The sequence below is a fragment of the Eulemur rufifrons genome, chromosome 8 (genome assembly GCF_041146395.1).
Source record: "Eulemur rufifrons isolate Redbay chromosome 8, OSU_ERuf_1, whole genome shotgun sequence".
In the NCBI taxonomy this organism is placed as follows: Eukaryota; Metazoa; Chordata; class Mammalia; order Primates; family Lemuridae; genus Eulemur; species Eulemur rufifrons.
Window position 1 is genome coordinate 16,787,947 of NC_090990.1, and position 14,493 is coordinate 16,802,439.

The window sequence follows — 14,493 nt, forward strand, 5'->3', positions numbered from 1 at the left end:
TAGTAAGGCTTTAAACAAGAGACACCTCCTTATATTTCTACATTAAATAAAGACTGATTATAAAATAGAAACTGAAGAGACTGAATAAAAAAAATTTATTAATATACAAAATACTTCAATTACTGTGTTTGTCTTAGAAATTTCATTTCTATGTAAACAACTGATAGTCAATATTTACAAGTGTGTGTGTGTGTATATATATATATATATATATACACACACACACACACACACACACACCCCTCCCACCCTGTATGTAACCTTTGGTCCATTTGTGCTATCTCTTATCCACAAGAGAAACCTAAAATATTAATATTTGATTAAGTATTTACATCTTTTTGTGTTGGTTTTTAATTGCAATAATTACCACTAAATACCTCAAAGGAATGGGATAATGCTAGAAACACAAATTTGAAATAAAGTGCAGTTTCATGCAAACTTAGCCATTAGTTTTCTCCTTTTACACAGGTCTCCACAGTCCATATGGACTTTTTTTCTGATTTATTTTTGGTGACCCTGAAGTTGTCTCTTCAGCAACAGCTTGAGCTGATTTCTGTATTGGCTTTGCTACAGAATTCTGTAAGAAAACAAATTAAGTTAGCTTCCCAAATACATACATTCTAAATCCAATTTGAGTGGTCAGTACTTGGATATACTTACATTAGAGCTAAAAGCTATGCTTCTTTGCTGGTAAGATTTTCGACCCAGATTTTTAGTTCCATCTTCTGTTAGCTCTTCTGACAGCTAGACAGGTAAGAGAAAGTGTAACTTTAAAAAACATACCCTTGGCTTACAAGTACCATATAAAAGCAGCTCAACTGTATATAAATTTAGTCATAGACACAAATCAAATTCCATCTAACCATATAGTTAACAGCCTAAACAACACAGAACTCTTGAGTTTTCCCCTTAACAAAACTGATTTAATAACAGGTTTAAGACACTCTTCCCATAATTTTATTCCCCTGCTGCAGCAAATTCAAGTACTATTGAAAGTCAAGCCATACCAGGAAATACCTAGTTTCAAGGAAGTAAGCTACTTGCCAGCTGGGCACCTAATCATCTGAACAAACAACTCAAACTAAGATCTTATTTGTCTACTAATATAACATACAACTGGGTCCCAATGACAGGTTCATTTACAGCAGTCCCCAACCTTTTTGGCACCAGGGACCAGTTAATGGAAGAAAATATTTCCACAGACAGCATGTGGGGGTTGGGGAGCGGATGTCAATAAAGAAGGCTGGCTTACAGTTGAAGGCTCACTTGCCACTCACCTCCTGCTGTGTGGCCCAGGGGTTGGGGACCACAGCATTTAGATAGGATGAATATCTTTACTATGCTGATTTTTGTCAATTTCTAACAACTTTAAACCTTCAAAGCTATGAATTTTAAGCTTCAGATTTCACACAATTAAAAGTACAGTGCGATTTGCCAATGCATATCCTGCACATTTCTGGAGAATTATAATAAACTTATCTGCAAGTGAAGCAGGCCTCCTCTTCTGTAATCTCTCAAAACATCTGGAATATATTGCATATATTATGAAAGGGACATCTATATCACAGATGCCCCGCCATTACAAAGTGTACCCTTGCTTAGTTAAAAATTGTCTTCAGTACCTTATACAAATAGTACTTGTCCCAAATTCTAGCATGCACATGGATCTAACAACAAAAAACTAAGCTTTCAGTATGTGAATGTAAACTTCAAATGCTTTAGCCCATGTATCAATTACCAACAGATTTTCTTCATCAATGTCTGGAGACCACATTCATGATTTCTATAAAACACAAATAAAGCAGGTAAACTATACTGTATGCTGAGTACAGAATCTGTGGGAACATAATGCTGCAAAGAAAGCTCAACACTCTGTAAAGACTAGAGATAGAATTTGACATAGAAATCACCAAAGTACCAGCTACGATATACATTAATGGTATTATGAAACATTTGAGTACAGCATCAACTGAAAATCAAGTTCATTAATCTTCCATTTTCATGGGCGTGACCTTCTCTAGTATTATCAATCTGATCTTTTGATTTTTAGCAAATTACACATAGCTAGACTTCCCAAGAAGTATAGTCTAAGGTAATTAAACGGCTAATCGGATCTTTCTGGCAATAGCTTTCCAAAGGTTTTGTCCAGATAAACCAAGAATACTGACCTCCAACTTAGCACCAGAATTCGGTACAGCAGTTCCATGGTGTGTTTCTTTAGCTACAGCTACAGTTCTGAGACTAGCTGGCAAATCAATGTGAGTTGTTCCTAAGGCTTTTGCTGCATTGGCTTTTGCTATTTCTAACAGCTCCATCCGATCTGGAAAAAATAAGATATTCATTAATCCTATAGTATTTCCCCAAGGAGACTCAAACCCACAAAATGAGCTTTTACGTTGCTGTTTTAAGTAAAATATATCTGAGTCATTTGCTTTATTTTCATAAAGTAAGGTGGACCCTTGAAAAAACATGAGTTTGAACTGCAGTGGTCTGCTTATTTGTGGATTTGCGCACCCACCCCCCCAACCAAAAGCAGATCAAATATGCTTCAGTACTGGAGGGATGGGAAACCCCACAATATAGGATGCTGCAGGGCTGACTGCTAGTTTTGTGCAAGTGCCAGAAGATTTTGCTAACTGCAGGGGTCCTGGAATTGATTTCCCATATATACTGAGGGATGTCTGCATCACTTTATTCTCTACCCCATTTTTTGCTGAGAAAAGTAAACATTCCTGAATTACCTCAACAGTTAGTTTTCAATGTTTCCTTACCAAAGACCTTAACTTTGCATTATTTTGCTTTCTCTTCAACATGTATTTTTCCAACATACTACTATCCTTTTTTCTATTCTGTGATCCCCTCTCCAGGATAACATTAAATGGTTTTAACGCACCGACTGCCACACTAGGAAAAAATTTTCTCCTTGGGGCCACGTGTTTTATTAGGAAAATAGAATAAAAACTTAAAAGACAAAACAATCCTTTCTAATTTAATGAAAAGTTTATTATTTTTTTTAATAATTTTTTTTTTCTATTTTCAGTAGAGACCCATCCTCACTCTCACTCAGACTGGTCTCCAACTCCTGCCCTCAAGCAATCCTCCCACCTGGGACTCCCAGAGAGCTAGGATTACACCGAGCCAGGCCATGTTTGTTATTTTTTACTGTTTTCTGTGTACGAGTTATATGCAACTTGAAAAATGGTTCCTGCGAGTCCCAAGGTGAAGAGACTGAGTTACATATGCTTCCAGAGGCCCGGGCTCAAAACTAGCACGAGTTAAATACAATCCACAGGGCAGTTCATGTGTTGAAATACCGAACAATTCTGTTCAGCAATACAGTTAACTAAAAAAAAAAAAAAAAAACAAGAAAGAAAGAAAAAAAATTTTGCATGTTTTGATACTGTTACTGCCATTCAGTACTTACTTTAGAAACCTAACCAAGTAAATCACAATTAACGTTTAAAAGGCTCCACTAACAACAGACAGCCACTAAAAGAAAAGGTCTTCTCCACCCTAAGCCCGTTGGCACCCATAATCCTTTAATCCTAAGGAGAAAGAGCGCCGTACACTTACATCCCAGCCACCGATCATACTGTAGTTTTAACTACCGGCTGATGTCCTCCTCCTTTCCCCCAACAAAACAGACTTCTGCCACCGAAAAGACAAATACCAAGACCACACAGCACCTTTGCCTCCCCAGCCCACTCACATACTGTCACCACACAGGTAAAACGGTGACAAAGGAAAACCATGCGTCTGCGTGTCATCGAGAGACCTACCCTTTTCGCTTAAGCGGAGGGGGGTTCCGCTCCGAGACCTCGTCCTGGACCTCTCCCTCCACCTGTGTTCCCCCGGGGACACCGTGCGCCCAAAGCCGTAGTAGCGCGGTCCCCGCGCGAGCGAGTAGGAGCTTCTGTGGTACGACCTTCCCCGAGAGCGCGACCGGCTCCGGGACCGGGACCGGGACGGCGAAGGAGACCGGCAGTATCTCCTGGACGGCCCACAGCGCCGCTCCCGGTACCGGCGGCTGCGGGACGGCGACCGGCTCCGCGAGTACGACTTCGAGTAGCGCCTGTACTTCCGCTGGTGGCGCCTTCGGGAACGAGACCTGGACCTGCTCCTCCTTCGGGGCCGGTTCCGACTCCTGGACGGCGACCGACTGGAGACGCGGGAATAGGACCGAGAGCTTCTGGAAGAGCGGCTCCTCGACCGCGAAGACGGGCGGCTGGAATCGCCCGACCCGGGCACCAAGGGGGAACGCTGCGGCGAGCCCGGCCACATGTCGTTCACGTACTTGGACATCTTCACCCGCGGCTCTAGCTTTCCTGTTCCTCGGAAGAAAAACTCCTTCCCGAGACCGGCTAAAAACAAAAAGCGAAAAGAGCCTGTCAGGCCGCGGAAGTGGGTGCTCGGCCGGGCGCCTCCGGAGGCGGAGCCGCGGCGCGGGCGGTGCGGAGCCGACGGGGAAGCCGGCGCCCGAAACCCTGCTCAGCGCCCTGCGGCCGCGCAGCCGACCCGAAACGCCGCCTTCCCGCCATGCGGGGCCCGGCGCTTTTCCTGCCACTCGATTCTGAGAGAAATTCGGGACCGACCCCGTCACCAGAAAACTCACCGCAGGCCGTCGACGCCTCGCTCAAGACGGAGAGAAAGGACCAGCGAACGCCTTCCTCTCAAAGCTTAGGACGAAGAGAGGGATTTCGTTTCTACCCTCAGAGAGGAGACGCACAACATCCACCTCACACGCCCACACGCCAACTGCAGGCACTGTTCGCAGACGCGGCGAAGGTACCAGAAGCTGACGCCGGAGCATGCGCAGAGACGTTAGCGCGGTGGGCGTGGCTCTCCTCTCGCCCAACCGCCGCCCTGCCTCCTCCCTCCCGAGCCCCGCCCCCTGTATCGCGCCACGCCTCCGGGGTGCGCATGCGCGACAGGGCCCTGGGCCCGGCGGGCGGGGTAGTGCTGGTACATCCGGGTGTCCCGGGGCCGGTGCTGTTTTTTTCTGCCCTGAGAGAAGAGTAAGTCAGACCTGGTTACCAGAAAACTTTCTAGACGGCGCCGCGCGGCGCGACACCGACTGCATGGGCGGGTGCGGGCATAAGCGCCAAGCAGTTACCGGCTGGAGCTCGGACCCGGGACTGTCTGCCGGGCTGATGCCGACAGGGTCGTTGCCTCCACCCTCCTGGGAGCCGCGAACGCGGGCTGTGCCTCACCGGACCCTTCCTGCCACTTCCTCCTGTCCTGTGTCCCGCGGTGGCGGGAGGGGGCGACCGGGTCCAGACACCGCCTGGCTGCGGGACGAGTGGGGAAGAAAGGGGACCGTGCCCCTCCTCCAGGACATCCCAGGATCTCTGAAAATGCAATATATTAACTTAGAAATGGTTTTTTACTTCCCTGTTTTGGGCAGTAAAGGTAATTAATGTAGAGACAAAATGCAAAGAAATGCATAGGTGACCTTTAGGGGGTAAGCATGATATCTGAGATAACTGTTCCAGAGACAGCGTGGTGTAGGAGATTAAACAAAGGTGATTTTTATTTCTGGGGATTTACAAATAGGGTACGTTCCAAACACTTGATGTTGTAATAAAGCATGACAATTGCCTTGAAAATTGTGGGTTAACTTTTTATTGAATGAACTAACCACTTCTGTAAGGAAAGTTAGTCATTAAATGCACTTCCTTGCAAGACCATTTTTACAAAAGCCACTTTTCTTTAGAGGGAGACACAAACTCACTCATCACCAATCATCTTCACCTTACATACCCAAACTTGCACAAAAATAGAGGGAATAAAATCCTTAAATATCTGCACTCACCCACATGACCTGCCATACTTGTTCACTGTCCACAGTATCATCCATATGTAGTGAGGACGGATGCATCGTAATGGAAGTAGTTCTTAAGTGAAAAAGTGTTTCTTTTTTAAAACATCTTAAGAAATATCTTAAAATATCTTAATATAAGATACAGTGCCCATCTACCAGGAACTTTTGCTGAAAGTTCTCAGTAAACTGTGAGTAGACAGAAAATAATGAGTGCACATTGGACAAGTGTAAAATGATGTGTTGGGGAAATAAAGTGAAACTATGCTTGCAATGCAGTCTTAAGCTCTTGGTTATGCATACAGTGATAGGAATCTCTGTAGACAGTTAATAGTATCAGTCAAATGTGTGCCTAAAAAATGGTTGTCAGAAAAATCCTGGATGTTAATAGAATATTAGAAACACAGTGGGAAACATTATTTGCCCTTGTGCAGAATGTTGGTGTATTTGTTTCAAGAACTTACACAGTCTACCTGAGTTAAAGTCTGCAAGGGATGTTGTGTTCCTTTATTTCTCTAAACAATATAATCTTCACTGAGCATTTACCCACTCACTTGATGGAAAAATCCAACTTCAATTATCATTAGAATATCTAGCACTGAATTTGTAGGCTAATTTAGGCAGAAATGTCATCTTTATAATTCCAAATCTTCCCATCTAAGAATGTGACCCTTAAGTTTTAAATGTGCTGTTCAAGTTTGTTTATATTCTTCACTGTGATAGACAGACTAACGGCCCCCTAAAGATATCCCTTTGGTCGCTAATTTCCTGGAACCTATGAATATGTTACCTTAATGTGGCAAAAAGAATTTTGCAGATGTAAATAAGGTTAAGGACCTGAAGATGAGATTATCCTGAATCTAATCACAGGAGAGATTCAAAGCATGAGAATTCCATGCAATTCAGAATTGCTGCTTCTGAAATGCAGGGAGCTATGTGCAAGGAGAGAGAGAGGCCTCTAGGAAATGTTATGGAACTGAATTCCACCAACACCTGAATGGGCAAGCATTGGGGATTCTCCCCTAGGGCATCCAGAAAGGAACAAAGCTCTGCTGACACCTTGAGTTTAACCTAGTGAGACTTCTCACTTACAGAACTGTAAGGTAATCAATTTGGGTTGCTTTAAGCCACTTAAGATTGGGGTTATCTGTTACCACAGCAATAGGAAACTAATACATTCACTAAAATTTTGTAACTTTTTTCAAATACATCTTGCACATGTCTTGCTAGGTATATTCAGAAATATCTTAATGACATTTTTATTGTTATATGTTCATTTTAAGTGTTTCAACAGGTAAACAACACCTGAGTTTTCACACCCCAAATGAAGTTTTTTTCCTTTGGTAAGTAAATTCAACCCTTTTACATTTATTGGAATAACTGTATTGTTGACCTTATCCCTTCCATTGGTGTCTACTACTTACTATACTTTCCTTTTTCACTTTTTCTCATTTTATTTTGCCAGCTTGATTAAGTATCTCTTTTTCCCTCCCTCCCACTGTTCATTTAGAGGTTCTACAATGTTTCTTCATTGCTATTAATGGTTATCTTTTTTTTTTTTTTTTTTGAGATAAAGTCTCTGCTCTGTTGCCCAGGCTAGAGTACAGTGGTGTCAGCCTAGCTCACTGCAACCTCAAACTTCTGGGCTCAGGCGATCCTCCTGCTTCAACCTCCCGAGTAGCTGGGACTACAGGCGCACACACCACCACGCCCAGCTAATTTTTTCTATTTTTAGTAGACATGGGGGTCTCATTCTTGCTCAGGCTGGTCTTGAACTTCTGACCTCAAGCAATTCTCTGGCCTCGAGCTCCCAGCATCCTAGGATTACAGGCATGAGCCACCATGCCCAGCCAACAAAGATTTTATTTTAGTGCCTTTATTTCTCTTGAGTATGATGTTGCTGAATATAAAAAGGAGGATGTAAAACTGACAACTAGTTTTGAATCTGTCCATCTTATTTTCAGGCAAGGGGGAAACGAGAAGTAAATGATAGCTTCTTTAAGCATCTGGTATTAATTCTCTAGCAATTTCTAAGATTTTTGAATATGCCCGATTGGCCATTCATTATTCATTCAAAGCATTTCATTTTCTCAGTATCTCCTCTTTTACCAGTTACAGGAGAAACAAAGCTAAATTAAATGTGATTCCTACCTTGAAGTACATCACAGACATCTGGACCTTACACTGTTTTTAGAAGAGGCAGATATACTTTTATTTAAACCAGGTCTTTTAGAGAACTTGTCCTACCTAGCATCACATAAAATAAGCACCAGTAAAAAGATAATTTTTATGAAATTTTTAAAGTAGAAAAATTCAAACACATTAGTAAGTTTAATACATTACATATAAAATCTTTCTGGGTAGGGCTTCTGCTTTTTTAACGGGTAACAGTGTGCTCATAGAGCCTGCTTTGACACAACTATAATTATGTGCTTCATGGAATATTAATTGGAATATACCATTCGATTCTTAAGGTTTTTATACTTCCCCTTTTCAATAGCATTCGCTGCTTTGAAGAATTAACACCTTTGTGAACCTGGTAGTGCTTGTGATTCAGACTTCCACTGAGACCAAGGGGAGAACCTTGTACTCACCCGACTGCAGGACACACAGATGGACAGCATGTGGCAGTGTTAAAATGTTCTTCTGAAAGCTGATGCCTCAGCTCTGTACATTGATTGCAAATGCATCCCAGGATTATATTTTTCTTTTCTATTGCTATGTGTCACACTTTGCCAACCAGGATGTGGAAAATGAATAAGCAGTTTTCTTATGCAGTTCTTAATAGCAATTGGTTAAAATCAACTCCACTGCCTAGAAAAGCACAGACACAATTTAGTTACTGAAGATGGCTGTATGTATATATGGTTATTATGGGGGAATCTTGTTTTGCTGAAGTATTATTTTCTTTGAAAATTCTGGTAGACCAAGGTTTTACATAATACTTGAAAATTTAAAAAATGAACAGCTATCAAATTACCAAGTTTTCACTAACATAAATGTAATTGCATTTATAAAATATGATTGTGAATGTACTTTTCCAGGACTTTTAAATTATGAGCATTATTTGAATGAAAGAGAACCAATCTATCAATTAAAAACTCATAGAAGTCATCACATACACCTAAGCAGAAAAGCAAAATAAGACAAAAGAAAAAAATTATAAAAAAATAAAAATAAAAACTCACAGAAGGCCTTCCTTATCCCCTTGGCCAAAAGTAATTATTTGGTAGTTCTCTTTAGCCAAGGATAATTTGTACTGGGGCCGGCGGGGGGATTCAAACAAAGAGAATTCACTTACAACAGGGATCAAAATTTCAGAGTTAAGAAAGATGTAAGAGCTGATTGTGGGGAGACAATCTGGGACTCCCAATCTGGGACAAAGCCAAAACAAACACACATACGATAATATAATATATAATTATACGTGTTATTTTTAACATAAAAATATAAAATATAGGTGTTTACTTGAAAATATATAGTTTGTATTATTCTTTCGGTTACATAAATGCAATTATTTAAACAATAGGAATAGTTAAAATTGTCAACTAGTAATAACAGAACTAAATAAACAAATAATGTATAAGAAGTACATAACAATTTTATGTATTTCTGTCCTGATACAGCAGTTAACTTTTAAAATTTTATTGAATATTTAAATTTTGTAGGTTATATTGTTCTGTATTAAGATACAAAAAATAAGACTTTTTAAAGGAGAACAGAAATACAACAAAATTAACAAAACAGATATTGCATGTAATAAAAAGAAACAATGGCATGTTTCTTTCTGTCTCAATATAGTAGGACATTTTTACTCTTTTTGTTTCCTTTTCCAATAGTACTTCTCTGAACTTCCTGCAGCCTTTAGGACATCCTTCTTTTCTTTTATGTAGTGATAGAACTGAATACAGTCAAATGTAAAATTCTCTTTCACTTGCAGCTGTGCTCTTATCAAGCCCACATTACATTGACTCCTGGTGTCAGTCCATTGTGATGACATCAATCTAAATATCCTCTCAACAAAAACATTTGAGCATGGAATACTTAGGATTTTGCTTACTAGCAACAGCAGGTTTTTAGTCTTGTAGGAATTTGTTTCCAGCTCTCCAAAAATGTCCATCCATTTTTTATCTACAGGCTTGTTTTGGTACACCAGCTGTTTGTCAATCAGGTTCTTTGCATCTATAAACTCATCATAGAGGCTATCCATCTCTAAAATATCCATCATTTTTAAATGTTCGGAAGCACAATGAATGTCATCGTAGGTTAAACCTCTCTTTCTCAGGGAAAATGGTTTTAAAGCACAGAGGTAATTTGAACTTGTAAAATCAAAATTGGATTCCAAAAAAGTGATAGTTCTAGTAAAGAAATTGAGGAAGTCCTGTTTAACTTGGTTGCCCTTTTCTGGTGACATTTTTTTGAGTTCTAAAGCAGTCTTCTTCCCAAAAAATGATTCATTTTTTCGCTGTGTGAGTTTTTGTCGCAACTTACACATAACATCAAATAACTCAGGTGCAGTCAGTTTATCCTTTTCTAGGCTCCTTATAGCTTCTTCAAAGATCATCAAGCAATTCTGGATAAAAAGCATATATATTTCTGTTGTACTGTAATCCTTTTCTTCATTCTCATCCTCAATGTATTTCCAAATTAAAGAAGGACATTCTTCTTTTCCTATATTTTGAAAATAGGACTTCACAGCAGGCCAACATTTTAACATCTTCTCTATGGCTGGCAACAATGATAGCCATCTTGTAGGCACATTTCTAAGGAGTCTGTCTCCTTCCATTTCTACAAAGTTAAAAATCTCATTAAGTGCTTCTGCATGTTTTGAGGAAACCGAAAAGTAACCAAGAGCTTTCATTATGAAAGCCTCAATATCATAGGAAAGCAAATCACAACCCTTTTTAGCAGTCTTGTGTACAAGGTGTGCTGGACATTCAGCAGGTAAGATCTTTTCATTTTCTTTGGTAAGAAGTTTATAGACTGAATGGAATTTGTTGTAATTTATATTTGTGCTATCTGCTGAATATGCAGATAGGTGAGAAAAGTCTAGTTTGTATTTGGACAAGGTATCAACAATCTTTTGTTTTATGTTTTCTGAGGTTTCATTAAAATCTTCATAGAAATCAAGAAGACGATTGGAAACTCCATTTTTCAAATCAAAGTACCTAACAGCTACGGGGAACACTTTTTTATTGCCATGATTCAATACATTACTTGATATACTGTAGAAAGCATGATCGTTCGTAAGATCTGACAAAATCAACTCGACACTGTAAGGGGCCAACACATCTGTTATCAAAATTTCCCCTTTTGTTCGTCCACAGGACATTTTAGTTGCAACCTCTGAATCAGGAAATGTAACTTTACTCAATTTCATAGAGCAATCAAGGGAACGATAGGATAATGCATGTTCATTTGTGTGGTATGCCCAAGCTAATTCAGCAGCTGCTATTTTTGATTGAACACTGATGTCTTTTTGGAAAATGAAAACACTTTGAATTGATTCAAGACTTGCTTGTCTCATCCCAGACTTGTGAGATTCAGTCTCCACGTGCTTTTTCACATCTCCTTCTCCGCCATGCCCAACCCCAAATTCTTTTCTGCATATTGTACAGTATGCTCTGTTTGGGTTATTTACCTCCCTAATCCAGTTGTATGTGTCCTTCCATCTGTCATTAAAATAACATAGCCGTTTAGCCTTCTTTTTCGGTAATGTCTGGGTCGTGCTGGCACTGGTATTGTATTCGTTATCAGTTTCATTATCTGAACTCTTAGAAAACATGGTCACAATAATTCACAAAGTTAAAAATGAAACTAGCATTTTCTCTATACAAAGCACAACAGTTAATTGGACTGCTAACACTCAAGATTAGAACTTAAATTGTACATATTTCAGAACTTAAGTTGCTCTAAGAGAATGCAACAATGGATGATCCATTACTGTGAACCACAAGTCATGGCTGCCAATTCAGCAGTCAACAGAAGGTGGACAATTGCCATATTCATTTGTCATTAAAAACTGTTATCTTCAGCCTCTTTTGGGGTGCCTGGGGAGGAACAATATGGGTTTTACATGCCCTCCAGCCCCAATCTTCCATACTCATTGTTGTAAATCAGCATTTACAAAGGAGTTTCCTGGAATACAGAACTTTCAGAGTCAGTCCTTGGCAATCCAGAATGGTTGCTCAGTGAAAATAAAGTCCATTACTCTCCCATTTTCATGGGTGAAAGCCTGTCTACTATTTTCAGATCTGCTATTTTGACTGTAGCAGATTATATTTAGCTAGCCTTTCTAAGAAGTATAGACTAAGTTAAATCAAATTAGATCTTTCTGGTTAAATGGTTAAGGAGTAGTTCTGAAGGTTTTGTTTGGATATGCCTGGAATACTTACCTCAAACTTTGCAGCATTTGGTACAGCTGTTCCACAGTTTGTTTCTTTAGCTACAGGAACAGTTCTGAGACTAGCTGGCCAGTCAAGGTTGGGTATTCCTAAAGATTTAGCTGCACTGGCTTTTGCTATTTCTAACAGCTCCATTCTATCTACAAAACACAAACACAAATACTCATTAATTCTATAGCGTATCCCAAAAAGGCTAAGAATGACAAATTAAGCATGTACCTTATAATGGTAACATAAAGATGTACAATCATGTTATAAAATACTTGACAATCATTGTAAGGCCAGGAAAGCTAAAAAAGTTTCTACCCTTTAATACCTTTCCTCCCGCAGTCATTAGTTAGCTTATTAGAAGCTGAAATCAAGGTTTGTTTAATGCTGCTCAGAGTTGGTAAACTAATGTTAGTCATTAACAGACATTTAAAAGGTTTCATTACTCTGGGAGGTAAAGGTGGGAGGATTGCTTGAGCTTATGCATTTGAGACCAGCCTGAGCAAGAGTGAGACCCTGTCTCTACTAAAAATTGAAAAATTAGGCAGGCATGGTGGGGTGTGCCTGTAGTCCCAGTTACTGGGGAGGCTGAGGCAGGACGATCCCTTGAGCCCAGGAATTTGAGGGTGCAATGAGCTACGATGATGCCACTGCACTCTACCCAAGGCAACAGAGCCAGACTCTGTCTCAAAAAAAAAAAAAAAAAAGTTTCATTAAGAACTGCCCGCACTAGATTCCTCCACCCTGAGACATTAAACAGTCAAAATTAATCTTTAATCCTGAGGGGTAAGAATGATGTCCATCTGAAAACGGCCCATGGACAAGACTAGATGTATTGTATAGTTTTACCTACTAATTGGCTAATGCCCTCTAAAAAACCCAAAACTACATAGATTTTATGCATCAAAGGACACAACACAATCACCTTAATTCCCTATCCTCATATACTGTCGCCATACATGTAAATATGATGAGCCTGTGTGCCTCTCTTAACGACAAATGACCCACCTTTTTCACTTAAGTGAAAGGGGGTTCTGCTCTGCCACCTCTTCCTGGATCTCTCCCTCCACTTGCTGTTGTTCTTTGGGGTACACCATAGACAGGGTCAAAGACTTAGTAGCGCTGTCCCTGCGTGATCGCATAGGCCATTCTGTAATACAACCTTCCCTTACAGCAGGACCTGCTACAGGATAGGTACCGAGGAAACCGGTAACATCTCCTGGACGGCCCAAAGCGCCTCTCTCTGTGCGTGTGGTTGCAGGATCGCGACCGGCTTCGCGAGTAGCGCCTGTACTTCCGGCGACGCTTTCTGGAACCAGACCTTGACCTGCTCCTTCTCACGGGCCGGCTCCGACTCCTGGACGACAACTCGAGACGCGAGACCCAGACTGACAGCTTCTGGAAGAGGGGCGAGCCCAGCCACAAGTCGTTCACGTAGCTAAGACATCGCTGCTTCCGGCTTCTTACCTTCCTTCTCTTGCAAGAGGGTCACTTCCCGAAAACTCAGGCTATTCTCTAAACAGTGGTTCTCAAGCGGGGCGATTTTCCCCGGGAGGGGATATTTGGCAAAGTCTGGAGACATTTTCCGTTGTCACGACTCGTGACAGGTGCTATTTGCATTCAGTGGGTAGAGGCCAGCGATGCAGATAAACGTCCCAGGATGCACAGGACAGCCTCCGATAAACACAATTAGCAGGCTCAAAACGTCCAGAGTGCCGAGGCGGAGAAACCCTGCCTCAAAACAAAAGGCAAAGAAAGATCAAGTCCTAGAAGTGGGTCTCCACGCTGGGATGGGAACCTACAGGACTCCCACCTCCCGCCAGACCAAACCAGAAAGTCCCCGCCTCTCTCGGGGAGGCGGAGCTGCGGCGCGGGCGGAGCCCGGCACAAAGAAAACAAACAAGACAAGAGCCCTGAGTGGTGCTGTGAGGCCGCGAACCAAGACCCACCTTTTGCACCACGTGGGACCCGGCACTTTTCCTGCCACCCACACCTGACATAGCTGCAGGACAGACCCCAGCACTAGAAAACTTACCATATCACGCGAAACGGGTACAAAGGCCTTCCTTTCAAAAGCTGAGGACGGAGACCAACTTCTCACACCTACCCTAGCAGGGCGTACTCAAACCAGCACGTCCGATGTCCAGACAGGAGCCCAGAGCTGGGGAAAGCCCCTGCGGCGCGCACCCCGGGCATGCGCAGACTCGTTGGATGCGGTGGGCGTGGCTCCCTTTGGGCTCTTCGCCGCCCGCCCTCCCGACGCTCCGCCCTCTGCCCCGTCCC

General features: G+C 41.6%; 1 protein-coding gene and 1 long non-coding RNA gene across 7 annotated transcripts; both read right to left on the reverse strand.

Moving 5' to 3' along the window:
- Window positions 1-227: 227 nt before the first annotated feature.
- On the reverse strand, window positions 228-4,990 carry RSRP1 (arginine and serine rich protein 1). 5 transcript variants are annotated; one of them, XM_069479596.1, is made up of 5 exons: window positions 4,613-4,990; window positions 3,780-4,361; window positions 2,169-2,320; window positions 661-744; window positions 228-577 (listed from the first exon to the last, which is right to left on the reverse strand). In XM_069479596.1, the coding sequence occupies exons 2-5, from the start codon at window positions 4,300-4,302 to the stop codon at window positions 461-463; spliced, it is 876 nt and encodes a 291-aa protein (XP_069335697.1). In that variant the 5' UTR covers window positions 4,303-4,361; window positions 4,613-4,990; the 3' UTR covers window positions 228-460. The 5 variants fall into 5 exon arrangements, 3 of the variants coding, with proteins under 3 accessions (XP_069335697.1, XP_069335699.1, XP_069335698.1); XR_011234552.1 differs by lacking the exon at window positions 228-577 and having other exon boundaries at window positions 676-1,523; window positions 1,739-2,320; window positions 4,613-4,984; XM_069479598.1 differs by lacking the exon at window positions 228-577 and having other exon boundaries at window positions 676-1,523; window positions 4,613-4,982.
- Window positions 4,991-5,108: 118 nt separating this feature from the next.
- Window positions 5,109-14,370, reverse strand: LOC138390522 (uncharacterized). Of its 2 annotated transcripts, XR_011234555.1 has the most exons (4): window positions 14,246-14,370; window positions 13,219-13,941; window positions 12,214-12,362; window positions 5,109-5,348 (listed from the first exon to the last, which is right to left on the reverse strand). It is a non-coding gene; the product is annotated as an uncharacterized lncRNA (long non-coding RNA). The 2 variants fall into 2 exon arrangements; XR_011234554.1 differs by lacking the exon at window positions 5,109-5,348 and having other exon boundaries at window positions 9,649-12,362.
- Window positions 14,371-14,493: the final 123 nt, after the last annotated feature.

Coding starts and splice junctions, on each gene's coding strand:
- RSRP1 (XM_069479596.1), bottom strand. CDS start 4,302: ATGTCCAAGTACGTGAACGACATGTGGCCGGGCTCGCCGCAGCGTTCC. Junction 2,321..3,779: donor CCTCCGCTTAAGCGAAAAGG/GTAGGTCTCTCG, acceptor TATTTTTTCCAG/ATCGGATGGAGCTGTTAGAA. Junction 578..660: donor GCATAGCTTTTAGCTCTAAT/GTAAGTATATCC, acceptor GTTTTCTTACAG/AATTCTGTAGCAAAGCCAAT.